This window comes from Scyliorhinus torazame, chromosome 11 (assembly GCF_047496885.1).
Source record: "Scyliorhinus torazame isolate Kashiwa2021f chromosome 11, sScyTor2.1, whole genome shotgun sequence".
Classification (NCBI taxonomy): Eukaryota; Metazoa; Chordata; class Chondrichthyes; order Carcharhiniformes; family Scyliorhinidae; genus Scyliorhinus; species Scyliorhinus torazame.
In genome coordinates, this window is record NC_092717.1 from 134,678,837 (window position 1) to 134,701,154 (window position 22,318).

General features: G+C 44.3%; 1 protein-coding gene and 1 long non-coding RNA gene across 6 annotated transcripts in view; both read left to right on the forward strand.

The window, feature by feature from the left end:
* pcmtd1 (protein-L-isoaspartate (D-aspartate) O-methyltransferase domain containing 1) overlaps nt 1–22,318 on the forward strand; it is an 87,801-nt gene that overhangs the window by 23,990 nt on the left and 41,493 nt on the right. For 4 of the 5 annotated variants that reach the window (XR_011933397.1, XM_072467788.1, XM_072467789.1 and 1 more), the window contains one exon: nt 16,019–16,485. The exons of the other annotated variant lie outside the window; for it this stretch is intronic. Coding sequence is in view for 3 of the 4 variants with exons in the window: in XM_072467788.1 (XP_072323889.1) it covers nt 16,179–16,485 (307 nt within the window). In the remaining variant the exon portion in view is untranslated. The remainder of the gene's footprint in view (nt 1–16,018; nt 16,486–22,318) is intronic. 5 annotated transcript variants of the gene reach the window in all.
* LOC140385540 (uncharacterized) lies at nt 16,501–21,136 on the forward strand. The gene is made up of 2 exons (XR_011933398.1): nt 16,501–18,389; nt 19,825–21,136. It is a non-coding gene; the product is annotated as an uncharacterized lncRNA (long non-coding RNA).

Consider the following 22,318-nt stretch of genomic DNA (forward strand, 5'->3'; position numbering starts at 1 on the left):
AGACTAGCCAGACGGATCCCCACCGTCTATGGCAAGGTCTGCAAGACAAAACGGGCTACAAGATGAAGGCATGTAAAATCGTCGGCTCCAACATACCCCTCCTTAATGAGCTCAACACATTCTATGCCTGCTTTGAGCAAGAGGTCAGCGAGAGCGAGCCCTCCATCCAGATGCTGCGGATGAACTTGTATCTGAGATCACCACTGCAGACGTCAGAGCAGCCTTCTCGAAGGTCAACCCACGGAAAGCCACTGGCCCGGATGGGGTACCTGGACGAGCACTCGGGTATTGCGCGGATCAGCTGGCGGGGGTATTCGCAGACATCTTCAACCTCTCTTTGCAACAATCTGATCTGCTTCAAGAAGACGACCATAATCCCTGTACCAAAAAAAAGTCGAGCAGCGTGCCTTAATGACTATCGTCCAGTGGCTCTGACATCCATCATCATGAAGTGCTTCTAAAGGTTAGTCATGGCACGAATCAACTCCAGCCTCCTGGATTGCCTTGATCCACTACAGTTCACCTACCGCTGCAACAGGTCCACAGCAGACGCCATCTCCATGGCCCTGCACTCTACTCTGGAACACCAAGATAACAAAGATACCTATGTCAGGCTCCTATTTATCGACTACAGCTCAGCCTTCAACACCTTCATTCCTACAAAACTCATCTCCAAACTCCTTGGCCTAGGCTCCTCCCTCTACGACTGGATCCTGAACTTTCTAACCCACAGGCCACAATCAGTAAAGATAGGCAACAACATCTCCTCCACGATCATCCTCAACACTGGTGCCCCACAAGGCTGTGTCCTCAGCCCCCACTATATTCCTTATACACCTATGACTGTGTGGCCAAATTCCCCTCCAACTCTATTTTCAACTTTGCTGATTTCAAACTGTGATGAGACAGAGTACAGGAATGAGATAGAGAATCTGGTGAACTGGTGCGACGACAATAATCTCTCCCTCAATGTCAACAAAACGAAGGAGATTGTCACCGACTTCAGGAAGCGTAGTGGAGAACATGCCCCTGTCTACATCAATGGGAACGAAGTAGAAAGGGTCGATAGCTTCAAGTTTCTAGGTGTACATATCACCAACAGCCTATCCTGGTCCCCCCCCATGCTGACACTATAGTGAAGAAAGCCCATCAACTACTCTACTTTCTCAGAAGACTAAGGAAATTTGGAATGTCAGCTACGACCCTCCCCAACTTCTACAGATGCCCGATAGAAAGCATTCTTTCTGGTTGTATCACAGCTTGGTATGGAGCCTGCTCTGCCCAAAACCGCAGGAAACTACAAAAGGTCATGAATGTAGCCCAGTCCATCATGCAAACCAGCCTCCCATCCATTGACTTTATCTATAATTCCCGCTGCCTCAGAAAGGCAGTCAACATAATTAAGGACCTCACGCACCCCGGACATACTCTCTTCCACCTTCGTCCGTCAGGAAAAAGATACCAAAGTTTGAGGTCACGTACCAACCGACTGAAGGACAGCTTCTCAGACTTTTGAATGGACCTACAATACTTTTCACTGTATACTAATACATATGACAATAATAAATCAAATCAAGAAGTAAAAGAAAACTAAAAATAAAGGGAGAAAAAAACCCAGTAAGTATATAACAAATGAGCAGTAAAAATGTCATTACACATGCCAGTAACCCCCCATCTTCCCTTTTAAAAAAAATATACAGAACAAGCAAAACAAAACCGGGTGGAAGGGGCATCTGAGTGGTGCCCCTGATGTTGCTTGCATCTCTTGGTCTGTTTTCTTTTTTGTTTCTGTCCGTTTGCCTCTGCATTGGCTGTCTGTCATTCCTCCTTCCTGGTGTTTCTTTCTCTTCGCCTTGCTGTGCTTGTTGTGGTCATTGTCGGTTCCTACACTCTCTCTCTTTCCCCCCCCCCCCCTCAGAAGGTTCCCTTCTCTTTCCTCCCTTCTGGCTACCCTCTGTTGTTTTCCTTCCCTCCCGCCCCCTTCCACTCTGCTACACCCCTTTTCTGTTGTGTTTGCCCCCACCCCCCTTCCCTCTCTTCTATCTTGTCTTGGCTACTTGCTCTTGGCTACTTATTTATTTGTTGGCCACGAACAGTCTGGGGAATGGCTCCCATGTTTTGAGGAAGCCATCTTCCGACCCTCGGATGGCAAATTTGATTTTCTCCATTTGGAGAAATTCAGATAGGACGGACGACCAGTCTGCAGCTTTAAGTGGTGCTGCTGACCGCCAGCCGAGCAGGATTCTGGCGGGCAATTAGGGAGGCAAAGGCAAGGGCGTCTGCCTCCTCTCCATGAAGAGAACTGGCTAATCTGATACTCGAAAGACCACCACTTTCGGGCATGGCTCCACCCTCATCCCCACCACTTTGGATATTGCCTCGAAGAAGGCTGTCCAGTACACACCAAGTCTGGGGCAAGACCAGAACCTGTGGGCGTGGTTGGTCAGGCCTCCTTAGCACCATTCACATCTGTCCTCCACCTCCAGGAAAAACCTACTCATTTGGGTTCTTGTTAAAGTGGGCGGGTTCTTGTTAAAGTGGGCTCTGTACCACTTTTAATTGCGTTAGGTTGAGTCTTGCGCACTTGGAGGTGGAGTTGGCCCTCTGTAGTGCTTCGCTCCAGAGTACCCACCCTATTTTGAACCACAAGTCTTCCTCCCATTTCGTCCTTGTTGCGTCCAGTATAGTGTCGCTACAGTTTCCTCTACCTGGAATGTCTGCGTTCAGTAGTTCTTCTAGTAGCGTCTGTTGCGGTGGTCGCAGGTACGTCCTTATCTCCTTCTGCAGGAAGTTTTTAAGGTTCAGGTATCTTGAGTTTGTTACTCTTAGCTATCTGGAATCTCTCCATCATTTTGTCCAGTGTTGTGACCCTGCCGTTGGTGTATAGGTCCCTGACTGTCAATGTCCCCCCGTCCTGTCTCCACCTTTTAAGGGTGGCGTCCGTGAGTGCTGGTGCGAACCTATGGTTATTGCAGATGGGGGCTTGTTTGGACATTTCGGTCAAGCCGAATTGTTGCCGTAGCTGGTTCCAGGTCTGGAGGGTGGCTGACACCACTGGGCTGCTGGAGTATTTTTTGGGTGGGGATGGGAGTACCGCCATGGTGAGGACCCAGAGCGAGGCCCCCTGCAGGAGGCCCCATCTGCGCGCATCCACTCGGCTTCTGGCTCCTTACTCCGTCCCATTACTCTCTTCGCTGTCGCTGCCCAGTGGTAATACTGTCGGTTTGGGAGCCCCCCCCCCCAATACAAACACCATGATTAACCTGTCCAGTGAGTTGAAAAGGCCTTGGGGATTGGGCGGGATCGAAGTAGGAAGAGGCACCTGGACAGCATGTTCATTTAGATTGTCTGTACTCTCCTCCTGAGAGTCCTTTTTGACTTCCTTTGTCAGACTGGTCAGGTTCCACTTGTGAACCCCCGTCCAGTCATGAGCACCAATTCACGTCAGCGGGACTTTTGTCTGAGGGGGGCCAGAGCATCCCACCTGGCTAGTGAATGGCGCATCCTGCCTGTCAGTGAAATGCAATGGTGGGTTGGGGTGGGAAACGGCGGGGCAGTGGAGCATTTCAACAGGTCTGGTGCCCGATGCCGAACCAGTTTTCTCCGGCAACGGGCCAGTCTCCACCCGATCAGGAATCCCAATACCAGCGTTGGGCAATGGAGAATCCACCCTAGATTTGCTGTTATGGTATGTCACGCTTGCCTTGTCTTGTGACAACTTGACACATCTAGTAATGCCTGTCTGCAACCACTCTGACATCTGTTGTCCAGCTTGCTCTGCCTGTTTGCTGCCCTGCACTTTGCCTTCTCAGCTCTGATAAAATGGTCAAAATGCTGACATTTTCTGATGTCTCAAGATAATGTGAAATCTAAAATTGGAACAGAGCTTGTGTATAGTGTAGTGTTCAATTCTTGTCGCCACACTAACAGAAAGGTGTGGAGGTTTTAGAGAGGGTGCAGAAGAGATTTACCAGGATGTTGCCTGGTATGGAGGGCATTAGCTATGAGGAGAGGTTGAATAAACTTGGTTTGTTCTCACTGGAACCAAGGAGGTTGAGGGGTGACCTGATAGAGATCTACAAAATAATGAGGGGCAAAGACAGAATGGATAGTCGGAGACTTTTTCCCAGGGTAAAGGGGTCAATTACTAGGGGGCATAGGTTTAAGGTGCGATGGGCAAGGTTTAGAGGAGATGTACGAGGCAAGTTTTTTTAAAAAAATTTTTAATTTTAAAAAAAAATTATTTTTTTTTACACAGAGGGTAGTGGATACCTGGAACTCACTGCCGGAGGAGGTGGTGGAAGCAGGGACGATAGTAACGTTTAAGGGGCATCTTGACAAATACACGAATACGATGGGAATTGAGCGATACGGACCCCGGAAGTGTAGCAGATTTTAGTTTAGACAGGCAGCATGGTCGGCGCAGGCTTGGAGGGCCGAAGGGCCTGTTCCTGTGCTGCACTTTTCTTTGTTCTTTGTAAACCCAGTGAATCTAAATTCAAGCATTTATTTATGGTTTGCCCTTTTATGCTTGTAAATGACCAATTACAGCACACTCTGAATAGTAACTAATTATTGAAGTGCTGAGAATGTAAAATTGCCTTTGGCAATTTGTCGTTATGGATAAAAAAGGCATTTTACCATAAAGTTGAACATCTGCCATAACTGCCAAGCAAAATATGTTGCTGGGTTTTCAAAGCAATTTTGAAATTCTTCAGTATCATTGGGTTTAAAAGTATGTGGTTTTCTACTGTGCTTAAAATAGTTGATATTTACAATTGAGTGAGTAAAGTATTGTCTGTTTGCTACTTGGTTTCATCACCAGTTAAGTTACAAGCGCTTGGCAGGATGTACAAATGAAAATCATCGAGCTTTCTATATTGTGAGCTGGTTGTTGAAGTGATAAGGAAATAAATAATGGCCTATTTGCATGTTTTTGTTAGTTATCTTCAACTGACTAAGATGTTCAACTTTATAGTAAAGTGCCTTTTTTATCCATAACGTGATAAAAGAGTAGATGGTAGTTTTAGTTGTTAGGCCAAAAACAGGTTAAGAAATCTGGTTTCCCTGATCAAATATGTTCTATCTTTTTACAGCTAATTATTAACCTTTAAAAACAAATGACATTTAAAGCACAAAAGCAAAATATCGTGAATTCTGGAAAGTGGAAATATTCAACAGCTCTAGCCACATCTTTGGAGAGAGAAAGTCAATCAGGTCGATGGTCTTTCATCAACTGGGTTAATTAAAGGTGGTGGGGATTAATAGGTAAAATTAAATAGGATAGCAGGAGATCTCGGGTGACAAAAGAAATGATAGTCCAAGGGAAAAGAAAATGGTAATGGGGGCAAATAATGAAACAAAAATAATGCAAAATACCACTGATGCTGGAGATCTGAAATAAAAACAAAGTGCTGGACAAACAAACTTAGCAGGTCTTCCAGTATCTGTGGAGAGTGAAGAAGAGTTAACATTTCAAGTCCAATACAACTTGGAGAAAGAAGAGTCATATTGGACGCAAAGTTAACTTTGTCACATGTACCGGAGTAGAGTGAAAAGCATTTTTCTGCCAAGGAACGTGCACCGGGTTAGATGCGCTCTCTGCACCACTTTGAACTGCATGAGGCTGAGCCTTGCGCAGGTGGAGGTGGAATTGGCTCTGTTCAGTGCTTCGCTCCAGAGAGCCCAATCCACTTCTGTCCCCAGTTCGTCTCCCCATTTCCGCCTGGTCTCGCCCAAAGGCATTTGGGCCCTGTCCAGTAGGTGTTTCTGCATTTTCCCGCAGTTTCTGTCCGTGTCTATCAGGTCCTCTAATAGTGTGGTCTCAGGGGCTCTGGGTTAGAACATAGAACAGTAGAGGCCCTTCGGCCCACGGTGTTGTGCCGATCATTTTTCCTAATCTCAGGTCAACCTAACCTACACCCCTTCAATTTACTGCTGTCCATGTTTAAGAGTCACTTAAATGTCCCTAATGACTCTGACTCCACCACCTCTGCTGGCAGTACATTCCACACACCCACCACTCTTCTGTGTAAAGAACCTACCTCTGACATCTCCCCTATACCTTCCTCCAATCACCTTAAAATGATGTCCCCTCATGATAGCCATTTCCACCCTGGGGAAAAGTCTCTGGCTATCCACTGTATCCGTGCCTCTCATCACGTTGTACTCCTCTATCAAGTCACCTCTCTTCCTTCTTCGCTCCAGTGAGAAAAGCCCCAGCACCCTCAATATTTCTTCATAAGACATACCCTCCAGTCCAGGCAGCATCCTGGTAAATCTCCTCTGTACCCTCTCCAAAGCATCCACATCCTTCCTATAATGAGGTGACCAGAACTGGACACAATGTTCCAAGTGTGGTCTAGCGAGGGTTTTATAAAGCTGCAGCAAAACCTTGCGGCCCTTTAACTCAAACCCCCTGTTAATGAAAGCATATGCCTTTTTAACAACCCTATCAACCTGGGTGGCAACTTTGAGGGATCTATGCACGTGGACCCCAAGATCCCTCTGTTCCTCCACACTTCCAAGAATCCTGTATTCAGCATTCAAATTCGACCTTCCAAAATGAATCACTTCACATTTATTAGGTTGAACTCCATCTGCCACTTCTCAGCCCAGCTCTGTCATTGTCCTGTTGTAACCTGTAACAGCCCTCAACACTATCTACAACTCCCCTAACCTTCGTGTCATCGGCAAACTTATTAACCCACCCTTCCACTTCCTCATCCAAGTCATTTATAAAAACCACAAAGAGCAGAGGTCCCAGAACAGATCCCTGCGGGGCAACACTGGTCACTGACCTCCAAGCGGAATACTTTCCATCCACTACCACTCGCTGCCTTCTTTTGGCCAGCCAATTCTGTATCCAGAGAGCCAAATTTCCCTGTATCCCATGCCCCCTAACTTTCTCAATGACCCTACCATGGGGAACCTTATCAAATGCCTTACTAAAATCCATGTACACCACATCCACTGCCCGACCTTCATCAATGTGTCTCGTCACATCCTCAAAGAATTCAATGAGGCTTGTGAGGCATGACCTGCCGCTCACAAAGCCATGCTGACTATATAGGGTTATCCTACTGTCCCTTTGCGGAGGAAGTGCTTTATTTGTAGGTGCCTAAGTTCCTGCCCTGTCGGTTGTTCCAGCTCCTCCGTCAGTTCTCCCAGTGTTGCTAACCTGTTTCCTATATAAATGTCCCTGATTGTCAGCGTCCCTCCCTCATCCTGTCTCCATTTCTTGAAAGTGGTGTCTAGCATGGCTGCTGGGAACTTGTGGTTTCTGCAGATGATGGCCATGGGAGACATCTTGGTCAGACCAAAATGTTGCCTCATTTGATTCCACTTCCTTAGTGTGGCTACCACCAATGGGCAGCATGTGTATTCTGTCGGGGTGATGGAAGTGCAGCCATGACGAGGGCCCGGTGGATCGTCCCCTTGCAGCAGGCCTCCTCCATCCGTACTCATTCCGTATTGGGTTTGCGTACCCATCCTCTCATACTTTCTGCCGTGGCTGCCCAGTGGTAGTATTGTAGGTTTGGTAAGGCCATGCCTCCCCTATCCTTTCTCCTTTGCAGTGTTGGTTGGAAGAAAGCCTTGGGCATGAAGATCGATATTGATCTGAACAGGCAGAGGAACCTCGGCAGTACGTTCATTTCGACCGTCTGCACTCTCCCCGCCAAGGAGAGCGGGAGAGCATGCCACCTTTGTAGGTCCTTTTTTACTTCCTCCGCCAGGCTGGTCAGATTCTACTTGTGGATCTGTGCTCCGTTCCTGACTATTTGGATCCCCAGGTAGCGGTATTTGTTTGGGGCTAGTTTGAATGGGAGTCCCTCCAGCTCTGTCCCTCCTGCGTTTGGGTTCACCGGGCATGCCTCCCACTTGCCCAGGTTAAGTTTGTAACCCGAGAAAGTTCCAAACTCTTTCAGGATCTGCATGGTTGCTCTCAGTCCTTCCTGCAGTTTCGAGACATAGAGGAGCAGGTAATCCGCATAAAGTGAGACTCTGTGCTCTCTGTCTCCTCTCTGGATGCCCTTCCAGCCTTTTGTGTCTCGCAGAGTGATCACCAGGGGTTCAATTGCTAGGGGTGGGGGAGGGGGCGGTCATTATTACATTCGTCAGCCGCCTGATGTTCGCAGTGAGTTCCCTACTCATGACAAAGCCTGTCTGGTCTTCCGCGCCCACCTCTGGTACGCAGTTCTCCAGCCTTTTGGCAGGGGCTCCTTCATGAGTATCTTCGCGTCTAAATTCAGTAGTGAAATGCGTCTATATGAGCCGCATTCCGTCGGGTCTTTGTTTTTTTTGGGTATCAACGATATCATGGCCTGTGCTAGTGTAGGAGGCTGGGTGCTCCTTGCTCGCAAGTCCGCGAGCATGTCCCTTAGATGTGGGGCCAGGGCCGTGCAAATAGTTTGTAGAAGTCTGCCTGAAACCTGTCTGTTCCTGGCGCCTTCCCCACCTGCACGGAGCTAATGCCCTCCATGATTTCTCCCAGATCTATTGGTGCTTCCAGTTCCTCCCGCCTGTCCTCCCCCACAACTGGCATATCCAGTCCGTCGAGGAACTGTTTCACCCTGTTGTGGGGATCGGAGGTGTACAGCCCTGGGTAAAGGTTTCAAATGCTTGATTGACCTCTTTTAGTTCCGCTACCAGTCTGCCTCTGCTACCTTTTACCTGTGCTGTTTCCCTCGTGACTGCCTGCTTTCGCAGCTGGTGAACCAGCAGGCAGCCAGCCTTTCCCCCTCGTGTCTGGTGGAATTGGTGCACTGCTTTCCTCTCCGCCAGCAGCTTTATGGTCGAGGCCTAGGAGTACTTTCTATCTACCTCCTAATATAGAGTTGATCAGCTGTTGCCTGGCCACCCCCTCTTCCCTGTCTCTGCATGCCTTGTAGGCTATAATTTCCCCTCTGATTCACAGCCTTTAGTGCCTCCAGAACGTGGAAGGTGAGACCTCCCTGTTCCGGTTGTTAGTCACTTAGTCGCCTGTGATGTTTTATGGCAGAAGGCCTTGTTGGCCAGGAGGTCCGTGGTTTTTCATTCTATATAGAGCAAAGATGAGCGTGAATATATAAAGAAAAATATATACGTCGGTTGTCTTTCATTATTTACATTGGTTCCAATTTCTTGTTCTTTAGTAGGCGCTTAGTTTTAGTTGGATCCCCGCTTCCCTTTTTTTTTTTCTTCCCCCCCCCCCCTTCCTCCTGATCCTCCTCCCCTTCTTGCCATCTGGCATGCCCCCTCCCCTCATCGGGATTTTTAACCTGTTCCTGTTGGGAGTGGCGTGATGCCGTCTATTTTGTTATGTGTTGGGCATGGTTGGGCTCCATGCCTATATATTGCAGCCCCCCCCCTCATTTCTTTTCGTTTGTGTCCATAGTTTTACTGTAGCTTCCCCCTCCCTATGGCTTATGGGCTGTTGGCTACAAACCGGTCTGGATGAATGGATCCCATGTTTTGTGGAAGCCCTCTTCCGATCCCCGAATGCCAAATTTAATTTTCTCCATCAGATGTCAACATCCAGAAGATCCGCTAACAGTAATTGTTGCGGTGGTCGTGAATATGATCTTGTTGCCGTACATAATTTTTTGACATGCATATATCTCAGTTTGTTTCCCCCTGTCAGCTGGAACGTCTCTGTTAGTTCCTCTAGTGTTGTCAGTCTGTTGAAGTTCCTAACTGTCTACACCCCCCCCCCCCCCCCCCCCCCAACCATCCTGTCTCCATCTTTTGAAGGTGGTGTCAATTTTGGGTGGCACGAACCTGTGGTGGTTGCAGATGAGGGGCCTTAATAAACATTTCAGTTAAACCGATGTGCTGGTGTAGTTGGTTCCAAGAACAAGAGTGTGGCTGTCGCCACTGGACTCGTTGAGTGCATGGTCGGTGGGGGTGGGAGCTCTGCCGTGGCCAGGCCCCGGAGGGAGGTTCCTGTGATGGAGCCCTTCTCCATTCTCACCCATTCAGCTTCCTGCTCCTTTGTCCACCCCTTTACCATTTGTGCTGTTGCTGCCTCGTAGTAATATTGAAGGTTTGGGAGGGCTAGGGCCCCCATGCGTCTCGTTCTCTGCAAGTCTTTTTTGGGGCTCCTAGGATTCCACCCCCCCCCCACACACACACACACACACAGGCCAAGGTCAATTTTTCCACTGAGGTGAAAAAGGATTTGGAGATGTAGATTGGGGCTCTGATTTTTTTTTGTTGTTGACTGCAGCCAGGTCGAGACTCTACAACTAGTGGAAATAGTTTCTCTCCATCTATCCTATATGTCCCCCTTGATTTCTTTAATACTTTAATCAAATCAATCTTTAACCTCTTAAATTCCAGGGGCTAGAACCCTTCTTTGCATGATCTTTCTTTGCAGCTGAACCCTTGAAATCCAGGAATCAATCTAGTAAATGCACCATGCACTCCCTGAAGGCTAGTATATTCTTCCGGGTGTGGTCTAATTAGGGCTTTGTATAGCTGAATACAACAGCTGATCTTGATACCTCTGGATATAAAGGTCAACATTCCATCACCCTTATTTTCTGTACGTGTTCATGGAATTTTAATGTTTTGTAGCTAGACCCCAGGACTCTGGACCACCAATGTTTACAGCTTTCCACCATTCAGAGAATACCCTGTTCTATCCTTTTTAGGTTCTGAGTGGATCACATTTTCCTACATTGAAATTAATTTGTTATAGATTTGCCTATTAATTTTATGCCTCCACTTGCACGGTTTACAATACCACTGATCTTCATGTCATCAGCAAATTTAGACATTTGGCTTTTTATCTTCTCTAAGTTGTTGAGGAATACAGCAGATAGTTGAGATCTCAACACAAATGCTAATGGAACATATGCTGCCAATTTCGAATACCTGCGAGTTAGCCACATTCTCTGTCTTCTACAATTGGCTCAAAGATGATTACAATGAGGACCATATTAGCGAATCAATATACCTGGTTGCAACAATTTTAGAAGCAATAGGGAATAAAGTACGGTATTAATTAGAGACAATGATCTATTTTTCTCATCTCAATACCCTGCTGCGCCAATTTCTAGGGCACTATGATGATGAAAGATGGCCCAAGAACTGTCCCAGCATACATGATTCCATTTAAATACAATGAACAGTTATACAGGTGGGTGAGGAAATTACTATCTGGAGGAAAAAATACACATTATAAATTTGTGTAACATTGTGTCGACCATTTGAACAGAAGTTGTGAATTTGGTGCAAGTGGAAATTTGATTCCGGGTGAAGACGGTGTGGGACCTTTTCCTTCCAGTACTTAATGGATCATGTGACTGTGAGGTAGTAAGCATTTCTGTCAAGTGTTTTAGTGCTTAGTGCAAGTTAGAAATATTGATTAAGAATAGTTATAGCACAGTAATAGAACATTCAGTCCTGTTGAAGCTATGCCAGTTCTGCAAGTGTAATTCAGCAATTCCCACTCATATCTTTATCTGTAACCCTGCACTATTTATCAATTTTCCTTTTTGAAAACCAAATTGAATCTGCCACCACCATCCCATTGAGCACTGCATTACAGTTCCAAATCTAATTGAGGTGCATAAGGTGCGAAAGGGGATTGACAGGATGAATGTAGAGTCAATGTTTCCCTGTGTTGGACATTCTAGAACCAAAGGCCATAGTTTTGGGCTAAGAGGTGGCAGATTTGGGCAGCACGGTGGCGTAGTGTTCTGCACTCCTGTCTCACGGCGCCGAAGTCCTAGGTTCGATCCCGGCTCTGGGTCACTGTCCGTGTGGAGTTTGCATATTCTCCCAGTGTTTGCATGGGTTTCGCCCCCACAACCCAAAGATGTGCAAAGTAGATGGATTGGCCATGCTAAATTGCCCCTTAATTGAAAAAAATAATTGGGTACTCTAAATTTTAAAAAAAAGGTGGCAGATTTAAAACCAAAATGAGGTGGAATTACTTCACTCGTGAATCTGTGGAATTCTTTACCACGGAGCGCAGTGGACGCTGGAACACTAAACAAATTTGAGAATATGAATAGGTTTTTAATTAGTAGTGGCATGAAGAGTTATGGGCAGGAAGGTGGAGACGAAGCCAAGATGAGATCAGCCATGACTATATTGAATGACGGAGCAGGCTCAAGGGGCTAAATTGGCTTCTGCTCTTAGCTCTGGGGCAGGATACTCCATTTGGGAGACTGTTCTCCCACCGGACTTGAATCTCACCTGATTTGCGCTCGTGCTGGGAGTGCAAATCAAGAAACCAGTCCCAATCCTGCGAGGATTGCGAGGCTCTTGGGATTTTCTGGGTCACCCCCACAGTACAAGCGTGACTCCCTCGAGAGACCCTCACCAGAGACCCCCTTAATTAGAGATACCCCTGCCTGGAAACCCCACAGGTTTGCTTCCTCTGCCTGAGCCAGCAGGTATATTGCCCAGGTGAGTTTTAAAGCAGTGATTTTTTTTTTCACTGACTCTTTTTGGACTGCTCTCTAACTTCCAGACCAGCGGTCTCTCTTATGGGGGGTCTTCAGGCATGGGGTCTTTCTTATGGGGGTCTTGCAGGCAAGGATCTCCTTTCTGGTGGGGTGGGAAAGTCGATAACTGTTTGGGGGGGGGGGGGGGGGCGGGGGCGGGAACGGTGACTCTCCAATCGACTTTGGGGGCAACTCCCTTAAAGAGTTGCCCCCTTTTCCCACCGCGAGGTCCATATTTGTCAAGACCTGCACGAAATCTCGCCCACATGATTCGTGGGCCTGGAGAATATGGTACCCATCCCTTTAATAGGATGCAAATGGGTCTTAAATTACCCATTTGCATCCTCCCGCTGGCACAGGATATGATGCCAGTGGGGGACTGGAGCATTGGAGTGGGATCAGCGCCTGACGCTGAATCCTCTGCCGCATTGGGAACTTTCCTGCAGGCGGTGGAGAATTCAGTCTCTTAACCACTTGCAGCATTTAAAGAAAAAAAAAATACTTGTGTTGCCTTTGATTAGTGTGCAGAAAAAGTGTGTGTTGACAACAAACTCAAAAGCAGATTTAAGAAAAGTACACATGTTACAGAGTAGGTTATGTGTTCGGCATACTGAATGTGGGAGTTCGTAGACAGCGAGACTATTCGGAGTGAGCACATCTGTAGATGATGTTTCCGTTTTGAGCCCCTTTGGCTCAGAGTCATTGAGTTGCAGCGTAATTTGAGGCACTCGTAAGAGAGAGGAAGGCTGGATCAACACAGTTTTCTCAAGACTTTGGTCACACTTAGAATGATGAAGGTTTAGGTGTGGATGTGACATAATCAGGCAAACCTGGGTAAGATAGAGACCGAGGATGCACCGAAACTGATTCTATTCAAATGGTACAATGTATTTTATATCTGTAAAGATAAAATCAAAAAACCTGTTGAAAAAATGGCCTGAATCCACAACATGGCATCTTGAAGCAGGAGGCCGTCCAAATGCAAGGACCGAGGAACTGGGGAGAACAAGATGGGGAATGCAGTAGAACATGCAGTGCAAAAGGAGGCCATTCGGCCCATCGAGTCCGCACCGACCCACTTAAGCCCTTACTTCCACCCTATCCCCGTAACCTAATAACCACTCCTAATCTTTTTGGCCACTAAGGGCAATTTATCACGGCCAATCCACCTAACCTGCACGTCTTTGGACTGTGGGAGGAAACCTTAGCACCCGGAGGAAACCCACGCAGGCACGGGGAGAACGTGCAGACTCCGCACAGACAGTGACCCAGCAGGGAATCGAACCTGGGACCCTGGCGTTGTAAAGCCATAGTGCTAATCACTTGTGCTACCGTGCTGCCCTGTAGTATGGAACTCTATAATTAGGGGAGGGACAGATAGCTTCCTTTTTGAGCATGATCAAGTGTCTCATGTGGCACATTGTTTGCCTGATACCAGGTGAATGAGGGTTGAATGGATATTCTAGAGGGAAGAGGAATATCCAGTCGTAGTGATCTATGTTAAAACCAACAACTTGGGGAAGAGTTTGGAAAACACCAGGAATTGGTAGGTAAATTAAAGAACAAGATCTCAAGGGTTATAATCTCTGGATTATTACCCAGTATTGGTGCAGAAAATAACTATAGTGTCAGGATGATCTATAGTCTGGGATTAGAGTCTTGGTGGAGGAGATAAATAGGGTGGTCACAGGGGCTATAAATAAGTAAATGGTGGTTTGAGGGGGGGAGAAGGGTTAGGTGGCACAGTGGTAGTCTCGGGTGAAAAGGGCAGTGTTAATAATTCAAACACAAACGAAAGGGAGGAGAGTCAAATAACCAACATTGCGCTTTGGGCACCATAGGTAAAAGAAAAATATGTGAAGTGATTAAACCATGAAAGAATTAAGAAACACGTGGGAAAGACATTATAGCCGAAAGACTGGTTAGGCCAGGATGTGTGGCCCAAATTAGCATTCTTTATGAAAACTCACACAACATGAGGAACAAATGGAATGAATAGCAGGTGCAAATTTAACTTGCAGGTATGATGTGCTAGCCGTTACTAGGACATGGCTGCAAGGCAGCTAGGACAGGGTGCTGAATATACCAGCATTTGCCGACTGCAAGTGTGGGGAAAAATGACAGAGGAGGAAGAGGAGGCTTGGTGATTAAGGATGAAATCACTTTAATGATAGAAAATATAATGAGAAGTGAACAAGCAATGTAAATAGCATTAAGAAAGAGAAAAGGATCTAAGATTGTAATGCGGGTTGTGCATAGACCTCCTGATATAACTTCAAAATTGTAGTTTGTATGATTTCTGAGATTAGAGAAGCATGCAACAAAGGCAGAGAATAGCTTTAATGAGGAATCTTAACTTGTATTTAGGGACAAGCATATCAGCAAGGTGAATTTCAATCATCCATGTGGACTGTTAACATTATTGCTTTATTTGAACCTATGGATTTGGGAACTTAATTTTTAATTGCCTTTTAAGATTCTAACTAAAAAGTTAATTATTTTTTAATATGGTAAGTTGCAACTTGGATTTTTTTTTTTAATAGTACATTGGGTTGCTTGTTATACTTTCTGTACAAATTGATGTATTGCAGTTTTTTTCAGGAAGGGTCCAAATAAATCTATTTTTACAAGACTGACATTTCCAAGCCCACGAAGCATTAAAAGCAGTTAGAAAATGTTTCTCTTTCGAGCTTAAACCTGAAGAGGAAAAACTTTGTTGATTTATTTAAAGAAAACTTTATTCTTGAACTGCAAGTCTCCATTAGTGTATTCTTTCAAAGTTAAGATTTGAAAGTGCTCTTTTTTCTCCCAACTGTACCTTGTTGCCAGCATCTGTAGATATGGCATCAGCTTCTACATGTATGCTGATGACAGCTTTATCTCTCTATAGCCTTCCCTGAGCTGTTTATATGCTGTCAGTTTGCACGTTCAACATCCAGTTTTGGATTAGCCACAATTCCTTGCAGCTAAATTTTGGAAAGACAAGTAATATTCAGCCACCATATTGCCTTTCCACCAACATTCTGGTCACTGTTGCAGGCTGTTCTCCACCTTAGTGTCCTATTCAAGAGCTAGGTGGGAGGCTGACCAATATCTATTTCCACCTTTTATTTACCGCTGCCTGATTCTGTCCCCACCAGAACCAATGTACTGCTGAAATGAACATGCATGTTTTAGTCACCTACAGGCTTGATGAATTAAGTGCTGTATTGACCAACAAATTTGCTGTGAAATATCACCCATGCTACACCAAGCTCGCTTTGCACTTAAAATATTGTCTTTGTTGCTGGTTTACATTGCCTCTTATTGCCCCACCTACCCCTCTTGCTGCTGCACTTTCAAACTCCCTCTGTTTCTCAATTCCTTCAGCTAAGGCTTGGTTTTTCCCTTCATGTGCCTGCTCTGACTTATTGGTCACACATAGCCTAGAAGAGGTTTCAAGCAAAGATCTTGCAAAATCTAAGGGGCTGCTAAGAGGGAGTCCAGGTTGCTATTTTTTCAATAACCCTACTCCAACTACTGTAAATTGAATGCATTTTATTACATAGTTCGTTTTCATGCACTGTAATTGTCTTTTGCAGGTTTCTACACATTGTGTTGCAATACTGTGATCCTGTCCTAAGACCCCAATATCCAGGCTTGTGAAGTGCTATACTTGTCATCATCTGCTCATGCATTATCTATTGCACTCAGTGTTCTAACATTTCGTGGGTCTGATCAGATTTCCCAACACAAGAAGTCATGGGTGGAGCTGTGAGTGCTGGTGAAGATAATGACGACTTAATTGACAACTTAAAAGAAGCCCAGTACATACGTACTGAAAGAGTGGAGCGAGCCTTTAGGGCCATCGATCGTGCAGATTATTATTTGGAGGGATATAGGGAAAATGCTTATAAGGACTTGGCTTGGAAGCATGGCAACATACATCTGTCAGCACCTTGTATCTACTCTGAAGTTATGGAAGCACTGAAACTTCAACCAGGATTGTCTTTCCTGAACCTTGGCAGTGGAACTGGCTATTTGAGTACAATGGTGGGCTTAATTTTAGGTAATTACATTTTTATGTTTTTCAGGTTGAATTTTTGAACTTAAATTCAAAGTTGGCATTGTAAAGAGTTGCCCAGAAATGTCAAGGTGGTAAATTGCTTATTTCAAAATCTATGCTAAAATATGTCACTCGTTTAATGATGTTGATCAGTATTATTTTTTTTAAATGGTGGTCTGCTTGACATTCCATGTTATGTTCTGCTCTGTCAGAGCACTAGACCTTACTGACCTAAAGCTAAAGGTGCTGACCACATCCCAGTCCACCTGTATAGGTGTCTGCCCAGCTGCAGGTTTTGTGGCTGTCATCATCAGATAGGAGCCTAATACATTTCTTTCTTTAATGCTTCTGTAAAGAGAAAGGGGACAAAGAGCATCAATGGAATTTTTTTTCTTTTGCTTTGGCATTCTTGGGAATTTTCTACGACTAAATTGGGAACTTACTGGTATATTGGATGGAATTTCTACGAGGTACTGGAACACTGCCCTCTTCCAACCTTGCAATTGTGCTCCCACAGCGCTCCACCAAAATTCTGGGGACAGTGTATTCTTCTGCAGATAAAAATTTAAGTATTCAAAAAAGCCTTCGCTTGAAAGGGGGATTGGGGGAATTTTAAAATGAATCTGTGAAAACAGTTTTTCCACATTTTTGATCACTTGCTCCAAAATGGAATGGGCTCCCAAGGGAGATGGTGGAAGTATGTTGTCTACTTTCCAATAAAAATTAGAAGGTCTTCTTTCAGAAGATATTATTTTAGGATGCTATGTGTGAGCAATTGTAAGACTAATTATATGGTTAGTCTAGCATTCTTGGGAGGAATTGGTAACTTTGGACCTCTGGTTCCCAAAGTTTTCCACCACAGGGAGTTTCCTTGCTTCATCTCTGGGTTTTGTAGGATGATTAATTGCTATGATTAGACATTGACTATTATTACTGTCTGATTTTAAAGGACCTCTTTGTCTTATAATTTATGTGCAAAAGTTGTGCAATCATCTACAGGTGTTCAGTGTACAGAAAACTGAGTTCATGCACTTGTAAGTTTCACAGTACTCCGTAACCCATACAAAATGGTCCTACATGGCTTTTATAGATTTTATATGAAGGCCATGATATTGGTTACCATTATTTCATATTGCTAAACAGCTAATATGTCAACTAATTAAACCTGAGCAGAATTTGCCCTTGCATATAATTTGGATTTTCTTTTTAACTTATCTCTCAAATTCTTCAGATTTCTTGATTCTTTCGTGAGCCAGTACAGGCACGATGGACTGAATGGTTTGCACCTTAACTTCTATGTTGCTGTTGAACAGAGTGGCCTGCAGAGGGCATCTAAGAGTCAACCACATTGTAGCTCCGGAGTCACATGTGGGCCAGACAGTGAAGGATGGCAGATTTCCTTCCCTAAAGAACATCAGTGAACCCAATGTTTATTTGATGATACCATTTCTGAGACTAGATTCAAATTCCAGATTTTCAAAGACATAATTGAGTTCAAATTCCACCAGTTGATGTGGTGGGATTTGAATCATGTATTCAGAGCATTATAAAAAATGATCCCATCCACACAATTTGGAATGGAATCCATGAATGCCGCTGTCTTCCCCTGTAATTACAGATCTGTGGAGTCCCATGCCACAGTAACTGTGCAAGTCTTCTAAGATATTTAAACCCAGCAAGGGAAAGAAGATTTGAAACTGAATAACATTTGTTGAATCCTTAGTTTCTTTACCCGTCAGTCTGGCCTCAATAAAAGTTGAGATGGATTTGCAGGTACAGCATTAGTTATTTTATTTAGCTTGCAAGTTTGATTCCTTTCACAGAAACATAGGACACATCCAGTCTCCTACATCCAGGAAAGCGAATGAACAAAGAGACAAAGGGATATCTGCAAATCAATTCAAATGGTATCAAGTTTCACATACTCGACGCCCATAGGTCATCCTATATCCCTCCTGACCTGTTTGATCTATTCTGATTGGCTCACTTCCAATCCCTTCCTCTGGCCCCTATTACTCCGCATCCTTTTCTCCTGCTTTGGTGGACACACCTCTTCCTGCTTTTCCATGCGGTCTGAAATCCTTTGTCTGTGAACTCACCAGAATTAGACTGGCCTACCTCTACATTACATTAATATCTCTAAAGTAACTATTTTATATCACATTCATCATTCCCTCCTTTTATCATTCCATGATAACCAAACTATCCAATCCATAGCTACGGTTCCTCATCTAAAAAGATCCGTCGCTGCATTTCCAATTCCTGGCTTAGCCCCCCCTCATCTGCTGCACCCTCATGGATTTTAACAGTTAAGTTTTTAGGGGCGTTGATCTGATCCAGTGCACCCCGCATTTTACCTATCACACATTTAAGGATGGCCAGGCCCACAAAGATGCAGCCGATAGCCACCACTAAATACATGGCCATATTTATCAACCAGTCCTTCCAACCCCCAAATCCCCAGTTACCCCAAGAGCCAGGATCCTGCATTCCGTCCAGGTGATCGCGTATGTGATCCATAAATTTAGTGATGTTAGCGGTCAAGTCCTGAACTCCCATGATACACTTGCCCTGCGCTATGGCTAAACTTCACCCCGTCTCAGCTTATTGCTGCTGAAACAATCTTCCATGCCTTCATTTTACCTATACTCTCACATTGTACCCTCTTAACTTGAGGCCACCCGAAACTCCTGCCTGTGTCTGAACTTATAGCAAGTCCTGTTCCCCTATTATCCCTATGCTCGGTAATTATTTGCTCCTGGTCAATCAATTACTTTTAAAATTCTTGCCATTGTTTTCAAATCCCTCCATGGCCTTGCCCTACCCCTCTGTGTAAACCCTTCCAAATCCGCAATCCTCTGAGGTATCTACACTACTCTAACTCTGTGCATTCCAAATTATAATTGTTATACTATTGGCGGCCATGCCTAGTAGTTGCGTGGACCCAAGTTCTGGAATTGCCTTCCTACACTCCTGTGCCTTGTTTTCTTGTTTTCCTTCTTTAAGATCCTTCTTAAGACATACTGTTGTAACCTAGCTTTTGGTCATCTTATAATGCTCCTGTGAACCACCATGGAATGTTTCTATATTTAAAGGCGCTATATAAATTATCGTTGATCAAAAAAAAATGAAAGCTCATTGATAGCTTAAGTGTATTAAAGTTTATAATTAAGTGCGAATACTATGTTCCCAATAACTAAATTCCAAACAAATTATATGCTCCTCATGGGCTGGACCTATTCTGTTTGTTTGAAAACTTAGCACTTGGGAACTGTTCAGTCTTTTGGGATAAATTCTGTTTTGCCACATCCTTTGATATTGAAATTTGTATTTTAAATTAAGCTAGATAAGAAAATACACAAAACCATGCAAAATTTATTTCTACAAAAATTGCGGTCTGTAACTGAAGATATTGTTTGCATGTGGAGGTGGCATAGATTTCTTCAGAATCAACTTGTACGTATAACAAAAACCTTGCATTATTTTAAAATAAGATTGCCTTAAACAATCGGTCATTACGCAATTCTCTCATTGTAAGTTTTTCTTGTAACCTCTGAAGTAATATTGTATACAAATTACTTGTATATCACAAAAGGTGTAAATGCATTTGTTGATGGTTTTAAAACCTGTAGGGTAGGGTTATCCCATAAACTTTGTATTTAATTATGAATATTTGTATTGTAAGCTTATCAATGTTTGATCAATGTTAATCCAGTCCTTTATTGATTTGAAGATTTCAGAGTATACTGAATGTTGTAATTTATACAAAAGATTGTTGGATGCTGTATTTCTCAGAACAAAAACCATATTTAACTCTTATGTGATGCAGAACAAAACTGGGCATTTAGGACTACTGACAGGTTTGTCCCTCTGCTAATTTCACCTTGCCCCCTCCCCACTGAAAGTGATTTGTTTCAAGTCCTATAGTTCTCTATTTTCTTTAGTAGTATCTACTGGTAGCTTTTGCTGGTCAGAGCTGCATAGATGTTAATGAACTGGTAGTTCTAAGTGCAACAACTATTGACCTCCCAGTTTACTGTGATCTTTCTTTGGGTCTTCCATCTTTATTACTGTTCTGAGGAAGAGAACATGCAGGGACAACTAAGGAATTGTTTTCAGATCCTTCTATGAATGCTTTTTAAAAAATCACCCAGCTAACTATTTCTGCATGGTTTGCACTCTGTACCAATGGTTTCTGATGGCACTATAAAGCCCTAGAATGTTCAAACCACATTGTGGTTTGTAATATCACCCAGATTGTGATTATGTAGAATATCAGTATACTGACAGCACATTTCAGGTGCTTTGTTGAATTGGTGGGAGTTATACAGTACATTCCGTAATGATCGTCTGCACCACAGTTGTCAGCTGTACACTATGCAATGTAATTTGAAAGAATTTGTGCATGGAGGCAAGAGTAGTTGCGTTCAACATGTTTGATGATGTGGGATTGATGGTCAAACACTCTTGTGCTGATGGAGACAGCAGCAACTCGCTGGGAATCAGCAGAGAGCTCTAACTTGGGTAGTTGATCCTGAAGTAGCTTGATTACCTTTTTTATTGACAAAATCTGCAGCTGTTTCCTCCAAGGTTGTTTAAAATGAGTGTAATCTTGACCTGGGAAAGGATGTTGATAAAGACCTTCACCAAATAATCTGTGGACTTCTCTGCTTCTAAAACAGATTAGACTGTGTGCCTCTGATCTAGACTTGGAAGTGCTGGTAGCTTACGCAGGATGTAAAAATATGACCAAATCCCCACAATTTGGAATAGATTCTATGAATGCAGAGGAACGAGAGTTTCACTCCACCACATTTGGATCAGCTAAGCAAAATTCCTAAGTTTTCAACCTTTTCATCTCCAAAAATTCATGTACAAGTCCGGTGGCACAGTGATTAGCACAGTTGCTTCACAACTCCACAGTCCCAGGTTCGATTCCCAGCTTGGGACACTGTCTGTGCGGAGTCTGCACGTTCTCCCCGTGTCTGCGTTTCCTCCCACAGTCCAAAGATGTGCAGGTTAGGTGGATTAGCTATGCTAAATTGCCCTTCGTGTCCAAAAGGGTGGGTGGAGTTACTGGGTAACAGGGATAGGTTGGAAGTGTGGGCTTAAGTGTGGTGTTCTTTCCAAGGGCTGGTACAGACTCGATGGGCCAAATGGCCTCCTTCTGCACTGTAAATTCTATGCTTCTAAGTTCCATACAATGTTGCCAAAATTCTGTGATTCGATAAAGATGTACAAAATCTAGTGGTGCCTGGACAGAGTAGATGGGGGATAAACTGATCCCATGAGAGAAGGATAGTGAACAAGAGAGCACAGATTTAAGGTAATTGACAAAAGAAGAAATGGGGTCATGGAGAGATTTCACATGGGAGTAGTTAGGATCTGGAATGCACTGCCTGTGTTTGTGATGGAGTTTGTGATCGATGCATTTGGGAGTGAATTGGATTGTTATCTGAAAAAGGAGAATGTAGGGCTACCAGGAAAAAGCAGGAAGTGACACTGGGTAAATTGCTCCCTTGGAGAGCCAGCCAAATTGCCGCCTCCTGTGCTGTGTAACCATTCTATCGTTCCACAAAATACCAGAGGAACAAAGTTGTTATAATTCAACCGTACTTTAGTGCTACACTCCTGTTCTTTCAGTCATCTTCTACCTTCACTGACCTTTACCCTGTATAATCAAATTTTCAATCCTGTCAGCACAAATAGCCAATGTAAGTACAGGTATGATTTCTAAAATGCTAGTCATTAAAAAGAAATTGCTCATAGTCACCAGTCATGCTTAGAATTAAATTGGAAGTACAGCACAGAAGACCGGAATATACCAGTGATTGTG